Source organism: Phyllobates terribilis, unplaced genomic scaffold (genome assembly GCF_046119375.1).
Source record: "Phyllobates terribilis strain yellow unplaced genomic scaffold, ASM4611937v1 Scaffold_2__4_contigs__length_985480577, whole genome shotgun sequence".
Lineage (NCBI taxonomy): Eukaryota > Metazoa > Chordata > Amphibia > Anura > Dendrobatidae > Phyllobates > Phyllobates terribilis.
The window spans coordinates 620,856,967-620,866,424 of record NW_027362762.1 but is presented as its reverse complement, the minus strand read 5'-3'; the positions used below and the strand labels follow the sequence as shown (position 1 = coordinate 620,866,424).

The following is a 9,458-nucleotide window of genomic DNA, read 5'->3' as shown; positions in this document are numbered from 1 at the left end:
GCAAAGATCGTCAGCTAGTGATGATATCGCGAGGGTGCCAATCTGAAGAGAGAGGGAGCCTCCTCCCTTTCCGAGCCATCTAAATGCTGTGATTGCTATTGATCACAGAATTTATGGGGTTAAATGTCACAGGGTGATTTGTGGGCACTGCTCCTGACTGTGATAGCCTCAGCATTCATCCTGGTGGTGATTGTGCCGGCAACGGCGTGATCGCCATGATGTAAATTTACGTCACTTTGCGGGAACCACTTTCCCACCATGACGTAAACTTATGTTAAATGTTTCGAATGAGTTAAATGTAAGTATCAGAACATCTTATGTCGCTTTTTGGAATTAATGAAAACGTGAATGATGCGCACTGTACAATCTGTAATAGATCACACTGTGGACAGACACTGCCATTGTTCTCAGAAGCAGCACTGATCCTGTTTCCACACAACAATACGTTGTCAAGAACGATGATGTTTTGTGAGAAGCAAAAGAACATTTCATCCAATAAAGCAATTTGCTTGGTCATTGGGTGATCTGCAGTCTGTCTAGGTTGAAACATTACACAGGTCTACAAGAATTTTTTTTTTCAGGTGGCAAGGTCTTTTGAATGGACTTCAGGTATTTTGAGGGAGCTGAATTCAAAAATCCTATTACTTTTGCTGAATTGGTTCTAGTTTTTGAGATAATTCATCCATGAAAATAATGCATTCCCCCAATGCTACTTGTGTGCAATAGCTTTTGGTCTTTTGACTCTTTAACGATTTCTTAGGTAATGAAATATCCCATATAATTATTTTGTATTTCAATTTGTATGCTTAAAATGTTTTACTTACTAATGACTAATTTGACAGGTGGGTTTAGTCACGCTCCATCCTGCCATGTCCTGCCCATGTTATGCCCACTTTGGTGTAGCTGGCCAAGACTGGATTGTAAGTAAACGCCTAATGTTTGGGGCAATTTTCACGTTGCAAAAGAATATTGCGATTTATTAAGGCATTTTGGACATAATTCTGAAGTAAACACTTTAAAGAATCAAGCCCAGTGTCTTTGTTTTGATAAAACTTTTTATGCAGCATTATTTATTTAAGTTATTTTCCATTGTTAAAATGTTTTGCGACTGAACCCACGACAGTGCCTCAGTATCACATCAATAGAGATGTAGCAGCAGGACTCTCTCAGATTGAGTTGCACATGAGTTTTATGTAGACTGAAGTTGTTGGAAGTTCAATATTGCTCGGCAGACCAATGGTTTTGAAATAAAGCATATGGCCATTGATTATTCAAAAAACAGTGTAGTAATAAAATATTGACACTAAAAATGCTGAACATTTCTTTATTTTTGTAGCTTTTGTAACAATTCTGTTGACATTCTCTGTATAGTCTTTACTAACTCTTTACAGACTAGGGCCAGTTGCAGCACTCACAGCTAGGATCAAAAACAAGGCCAGACTGGCAATATTGTTCGTAGGTAATGCCATTTAAGCAGTGCCAGAAAGCATTCTTGTTTCCAGCCACAGGGTACAGTCCACTGGCCTTGCCAGCACAGAATCCGCTACCTCCTGAGCTACTACCTGTGCTACCACCTGAGCTACTGCCAGAACCACTTCCACTTCCACTGGGCACAGTTTGTGGGGCAGCTGTGACTGGAGCAACAGGAGATGCAGGAGGAGCACATCCTAAACAAAAAAAGGAATAACGTGAATCAGAATAGCATGCTTTTTATTTGCTTAGCATTTGTATTATCTCAGAAATTATAGTATAGTGGTTCAAAAAACTAAGTTTATTAAGTTAATCTGTTGTAGTTCAATTTAACTGAAAGTGGAAACACTTTTTCTGCTGCCTACAGACCAGCTTTCTTAATGAATACCAGTAGCCGGTATGTTTGTTCCTCATTATGTACTTTATCAATATGTCTTGCTGATTTATATATCACTGTCATGACCATACATACTTATCTGGCAGAATATAACACTTACCGGAAGCTTGAATGCCCAGAGTGCTTGTCAGTGTGGAGATTAGAGGATATTTGCCCTGATTACAGAAAGTGCCAGTGAAATCATCCAAATCAATGGCCCAGACCATAGCACCTGCAAAGTTGTTCTTCATAAGCCATTCAGCCTATGGATTAGAAATGTGAAATTGTATGTTAGCATACTTCTCTGTTTCTTTTTTCTTTCTTTGGTTGTTTTTAACAAAAAAAATGGCATTACCTTTATCTGGAAACTCTTCTGATTGTCATATCCCAACCACTCATTACCCTGGTAGGCATAGGGAACATCTTCAGCAGAAGACCACACATTAGTAGCTCCGTTCTTCAGGAAAGTACAAATCTGCAGAAATGAATGAGAAATTTGGATTTTATGAAGATTTCTTCAATAGTAGGATTTTAAAAGTCTCTCTCTCTCTGTATTGCTTTGAGTAGAAAATGAAAAATTATTTTGGGATTTTTTTCATGATCTAACATATCTTTGTTTGCATCAAAAGGTCTTACTTCATAGTAGGCCCAGAATCCAGACTGCCTACTGTAAGGTCCAGCAGGTCCAGCTCCAGAAGTAGGGGCACCAATGCCAGTGTTAGATGGATCGCTCAAGATGAAAGTGTGTCCATAAGTTGGGAATCCAACAATAAGTTTAGAAGCTGGGGCACCGTTGTTCAGCCAGTAGTTCATGACATAATCCTAGAATTTAGAAAAATTCTATTAAAAGGTGTATTTTTTTCAGATTTTCAGATTTTATAGAATGCTATCATGTGTTATAAATTAATGCATAGATTTATCAATTCGCCTAATGATGTATGCAATTGTGTACATGCATGTACAGTCACCGAGGAATTCCAAAACCCAGAACTTCAAACTAATACAAGGCTGGCTAATATACATAGATACTTCATGGATACTAACCACATTCAGGTAAGCGTTGGCACCAGTAGCAGAAGGGTTAGAATACAGTGGGCTGTTCTCTCCTGTGTATCCTTCCCATGATCCATGCAGATCGTAGGTCATAACATGGAAGTAATCCAAAGCCCTAAAATGTAGTATATCTTTTTAAAAGAATGCAATATTTGTTATGAGAGACACACATCATAAGATGTTTATTTATTCTGTAAAACTGTTATGTCAAAGCCAGCACAGAAAATCTTAAAAGGACAACTTATTTAAAAAAAATCCTAAATTGCCATTAGAATATTCATGAAGTATTCTTGACTACCATTTCCTTTCATGAATTATGGTAATCCAGTCTCATATATTTATTACTTTTAAAGAATAGGCAGGGTCATTTAATTAATGAAGTCTATGCAACTGCCATAGCCACCAGGTCTTGCGTAAGTAGCAATATTAATAATATTTTCAAAAAATTGCTTAAAGCGCAAGTATTGGTTGAACTATTTTTTTTTTAATTAGATTTCTTTATTTTATGTTTAAAATGCCCATTTCTCCACTGATCAGACTCCTGTTCCATCTTATATTTGCATATTTCATTGTTGGTACCTGTTTAGTGACTCTCTGGCAGTCAGCCTCTAAACTGTGTTTGTGAGAGGCAGGAGGGAAAATCTTTTTGCACAAAGTTGCCAGGTAAAATTAACTTCTAGCAAGTATTATACTACGTCACATTAGTGCTTGTTTGAAAACAGCACGGTTCAGAATTTTCAGTATAAAATCTCAGGTGTGACAGTGGATAGGACCCTATAGGGAAGGTAGGGGCGTGCAGACAGTTCTCTTCTCAACAGGTAGTATTCATGTCCTACTAATAACAAAAACAGCTAGTAGTCTGTTACTAAAGAATGGTCAAGAGTTTTTTTTTCCCCTAAACTCCTTTCATACATGTGGCTATTTACTCACTGAGCCAGTTGAGGAATCTGGTATCCTGACTGAATGTTGGAAATTCCACCAGCCACAGCAGCAGTAACCATGAGTCTTGGTTTGTTTGATTGTGAAGCCTCTGTCTCAAATGCTGCCCTCATTTCCTGCAAAAATACAATTATAAAAAATATTACATTAAAAGGTTGTTTCACTATTTTTATATTGATATATTCTTGGGATAGGTCATCAATATCAGATCTGTGGGGGTCCGACACTCGGCACATAAACCGATCAGCTATTTTCAGGGCCAGAAGCGGCCAGATGATTGCAGTTGCATATTAGAACAAGACGGCTCCATCGATAGTGTAGTGGCTGCTACCTGGTACCGCAGATCAGCCCCTATTCATATGAATAGGAGCGGATCTATAATACCTGGCCCTGGCCACAACACAGTTGATGGAGTTGTGGTATTCCACTCTGCAACTGCTGACATCTGGCAGCACTGAGAACAGCTGATCGGTGGGGGTGACGTGTGTTTGACCCCTATCCATCTGATATTGATGACCTTTCCTATGGATAGGTAATTAATACAAAATTAGTTGAAAAAACTCTTTAAACTATTAAAATGAGTTGATTACTTATATCTCCTTTAACAATTGGATGTTGACAAATAAAAGAATGGGATCCCAACATAAATCCAACATTACCTGAACCAAAGTGGTAAAGAGTGCTTTGTCCTGAGGAGTGCTGCCTCTTGAGCCAGGGTATTCCCAGTCAATATCGAGCCCATCAAAACCATACTGGCGCAGGAATGTGATCACAGATGAGATAAAGGTTTGACGGTTCTGAGCAGTAGAAACCATGGTGGTGAAACTGGAAACAAATCAGAATGTAAATATTATAAATTCGTGTATTACCTGCCGCTAGACATTTGGCTTATTTGCTACATACGGTGCAGTGCCGAAGTTCCAACCTCCGATGGCCAGCAGAGTCTTCAGGTTACCATTCCTGAAATAATAAATTGTATTATTTCTAATGAAATAAGATGTGCATATACTGTAATTCAGCAGTTTATTTCTAATTGTACAAATTGGGGAAACACTGCTTTTGACCCTGTGGGGAGCCATAATACAGAAACCATAGACGTCTATACGCCTATACTGTACAGCTAGGGCCCTTCTGCACTTCCATATGGCTATCATTTTATACATAGCCATAAAGTTTTGAATGTGACAGTAATAGCGATATATAGAAGTCATATTATTAAGGTACTCCCCTCCAAAAGTATTATTGGAGGAAAATGCTTCATGATATCCAATTACTTCTGGACATCATGTAAGACAATGTCAGGTTTTTTTATGCTTGACATTATTGGGGTGCCATACAAGATATTCAAGATGATTTACTGTAGGTTTCTAACTTTTAGACAATGCAAACAAACTATGAATCCTTAAAATGCACCAGATTTGTCACAGTTGTTCATGCTCTGGGATCATTTTGGCGCATTTTTAGACTATCTTGTTTAAACGGAATCTGTCACTAGGGTTTTGCTAAGTAATATGAGAGCAACATGGACAGAGAAAGGGGAAAGACTTAAGTCACAATCCCATGTACCAATATTACTTCATAATTTGGTGCAACTTAGTTGACTAAAAGATGGCGTAAATTTCAAGAGAATCTGTCAGCAGGTTTTTGCTACAAAATCAGAGAGCAACATAAGATAGGGGCGTGATGTATCACTTACTGGGCTGCATGTGGTATTTTATATACAATCACTGTTTCCTCCGCTGCAGATCTGGCAGTTCTGTAACGCTGATCTCTGTATATCTCCACCCCCATCACTGATTGACAGCTTCCTGTGTACACTGTGCATTGTCAGTAAGCTGCCAATCAGTGGTGTGGGTGAGGTGATAGTAGGCTAGGAGGCACAAGAAAACTAGTCCTCTAGTGATATTCTACTTTCCATAAAACACTCATTTTGTTAAAACAACAACAAGCAGCCCACTAAGTGAAATATCACTGGGACCAGGGTCTCTGCCCCTACATCATGCTGCTTTCATATAACACAGCAAAAAACCTGCTGACAGTTTCCCTTTAAGTTTACGCCATCTTATAGTAGAATTAGTTTAGTCAACTACTATATGCTAAATTATGAAACAATATTGGCAAATTGGATTGTGACTTAAGACATTCCCCTTTGTCCATTCACTATAGAAAAAGCCAGCCTCTGGTATAAGGCTATTCTGGTGGGTCTTCTGCTAACTTTCTGCAATGATCAAAAGCTGTACATCGTTCATGAGATCACTGCAGAAAATCAATGGATGGCATATGCATACTAATGCTGTGATCGCTGTAAGATGTTACTAGAGACCAGTGGAGACCACCAGAATAACTAAAGTGGGATTGTAGAAGGTGAGAAGTAAAGAAGATTTTTTTGTCATTTGACCCATTACATGTCCTCTGCCACTTTTGCATAAGTGAAAATCCATTTAAAGTGTGAAAAACTAATTTTAAACATTTCTACAATGACCTATTGTAAGTTATGTTCATACAGTAATTCCCAGTAGACCAATATTATTCCATTTCAAAATGATACAAAGCTACATACTGATTTTTTAGATTTTGGAAAGAGCTGTACAGGGTGACGTCATTCCATTCAATTGTGGCAATTTGGTTGTTTGTCATGCCAGCAAAAGCATAAATCAGGTGAGTACACAGGCATGGATCAATATTGTCAGGCTTGAACTTCCCCAGTCCAGGTCTGTACTGGGCCCAGTTGGTGAAATAGCATGACAGCTCGTAGGCAGAGCCTATATGGAGAAGAATAAGAATGAAAATATACACATCACAGTCATTTCATGAATAAGAAAATAGTCATATCTGTAAGTATGTATGTATCCTTTATCCTAGATGTAATAAAATATTCCTTCCTCCTAGTTCTCAAACTCACCAATGGTGCTTCCCCCTATCCAGTGGAGATGATGCCCCCTCCAGAAAGCAGTGGGGTGCTCATCCTACCTGCTAATGACTTACTGCTTACAGCTATGGCTAGCAAATTGTAACTTAGGCATCATCCTGGTCCTTGGGATGCTTTCTTGTACAGGTGAGGCTCCACAAATACTATGCATTTATAAAACTTACCTATCTGAGCATTCAGCAAAAATGCTAGCCCTATAAGACAGAAAAGGTAATGACTTTATTAACATGTATATAAAGATAATGTTCTGTTAAAATCACAGTTTGGAATCTGTCACCAGGTTTTTCCTACTCCATCTGAGAGCAGCATGATGTAAGGACACAGATCGTGATTCCAGTGATGTGTCACTTATTAGGCTGCTTGTTGCAGGTTTGATAAAATCACTGTTTTATCGCCTGCAGATCTACCAGTTCTCTGAATAGCTCTGTATAACCCGCCCACACCACTGACTGACAGATTTCTGTGTACACTGTGAAAGCTGACATTCAGTGATGGGGGAGGCTTTGGAAAGAACTCATTCACATGGAGGACTACCTTGTAGCAGGTTTACTTGTCCCCTAGTGATAATCTCTTGCTGATAAAACTGAGATTTTATGAAAAGTGACAAATCGCTGAAATCATGGTTTCTGTATCTACATTAATCTGCTTTCAAATTAGGCAGCAAAACTCTGGTCACAGATTCCCTTTAAAGAGTTGCAAAATACTATGAATACCTTTACTTATAAATAGTCTATGCAAACTCAACCAAGTGGAAATTTTTTAATAAAGTCCTAGTGCAAAAATTATTTTTTGCGTCAGAATGCATTCAATGAAGGGAAAAAGTGCCTCCTAAGGGAGTCAATATCCTTAACTCATGCTACAATGTAGTAGACACAACAAAATAAAAAAAAATGCAGTAAAACTAGTTCCTATTAATGTTCTAGCTGATATACCATGTAAAAAATACATATTTCTATATATATTTCTATGTATAGAAATATATATATATATATATATATATATATATATATATATGTATATATACATGTATATATATATATATATATATATATATATATATATAATTTTTTACAGTTCCTGATTATTTCCTTACCGGTGAGCAGGATAAGCTTTGCCATCTTGCCTCTGTACTGACTCCAGTTAGAGACGTATCACTATTTATACTTCCTCTCCTTTATTCTATCCTTCCTTATCACTTTTAACAGTGTAAATATGACTAATAATTAATTAGTAAATAAATATTTTTTTTATTTTATTTGTTGATATCTTGAGTAAAAAGAAATTAGTTAAAAACGTTTTGTCTTTCTTTAACATTCATAGTTTAGATAACCTGCTTGCCAGGAGTGAACAGTGTGATAATATTATAGCTCTAACCTTGCCTAGTATTTAATCACTGTGGATTAGAACTATTTGAAGTAAATTTGGGACGTGCCAATAAGATATGTTTTAATGGAAATTAAATAGATACCCCGTGCATTTCTGATAAGTGATAGCTTTATTTAAAAAAAAGACATGTTTGGCATAGGCTTTTCACTTACAGTCGTCATTCAAAGTTTAGGTCTATATACACAGTATGATTATAGGGAATAAGTGTTCTTAGGTTGTCCTGTTGCAGAATACATTTAGAGCCAATCAGACACCTCCCTGATGGTATTGCATGATGGAGAAGTATCTGCCTGTATTTCCCAGCATTGAGGACACCAGGAATGGGCAACATTGAGGTTTGGTAGTGGTCAACAAGGAAACTTAGTGCAGCAGATGAAAGGCACATCAGGCTTACTTCTCATTTAAATCGGAAGATGTCCATCAGTGCCATCATCTTAGAACTGGCAACAACAAGTGAGACTCAGAAGTGGTCTTCATGGATGAATTGTAGCTAAAACATACCTTTGACATGGAAACAAAGCCAACTGACTCAAATACGCAAAATATACAAAAATATAGGAACTGGCATGCAGAAAAGTGGCAACATGTGCTCTAGACTGATGGGTCGAAAATGTTTATTATTTGACTGTTACAAAAGGCAATTTGTTCTCAAAGGACTGGAGAGCAGTACAATATCGAAAGTCTTAGGGCAACAGTGAAGCATGGAGGAATTTCCTTGCAAATATAGAGCTGAATTTCAGCAAAAGTAGTTAAGAATTGGATAAAAAGCAATGGTGTCCTCAACGTTGAAAACTACAGACAGATACTTACCCATCAGACGGCAACTGATTGGGTCAAAATGTATTGTTCATTAGGACAACGATATCAAAGTACAGCCAATCTCAATAAGCACTATCTTCAGCATGAAGTTCAAAGAGTTCTGAAAGTAACATAATAGCCCCCACAGGGACCAGATCTCAATGTCTTTGCGTTTTTGTGCTTTCCATTAAGAGACAGAATGATTTGCATAAGCCTAAATCCACAGATCTGTGGTTAGTTCTGCAAGATGTTTGGAACAACCTCCCTGCCGACTGCTTTCAAGCTCAAGTTTACCTTGAAGAATAGATGCTTTCACCATGTTTTAAAGGCTAAAGGTGGTCACCCCAAGTATTGATTAGATTTAGATTTCTTGTTTGTTTATTCGCTTTGTATTTTGTTAATTGATAAAAATAAACTATTAAAAATTCAATATTTAAAAGCATTCTTGCTGTATGTTGCAGCAATTTTTACACACCTGTCTAATACTTTTGCACTGTACTGCATTGA

At 37.5% G+C, this 9,458-nt stretch overlaps 1 protein-coding gene across 1 annotated transcript; it reads right to left on the bottom strand.

Moving 5' to 3' along the window:
- Positions 1 to 1,310: 1,310 nt before the first annotated feature.
- On the bottom strand, positions 1,311 to 7,987 carry LOC141221822 (acidic mammalian chitinase-like). Its single transcript, XM_073666590.1, has 11 exons — positions 7,861 to 7,987; positions 6,932 to 6,961; positions 6,399 to 6,600; positions 4,742 to 4,798; positions 4,498 to 4,663; positions 3,830 to 3,954; positions 2,891 to 3,014; positions 2,483 to 2,668; positions 2,202 to 2,321; positions 1,968 to 2,109; positions 1,311 to 1,667 (listed from the first exon to the last, which is right to left on the bottom strand). Exons 1-11 carry the CDS (start codon positions 7,883 to 7,885, stop codon positions 1,393 to 1,395), a joined length of 1,452 nt encoding a protein of 483 aa, XP_073522691.1. The 5' UTR covers positions 7,886 to 7,987; the 3' UTR covers positions 1,311 to 1,392.
- Between the last annotated feature and the right edge of the window lie 1,471 nt (positions 7,988 to 9,458).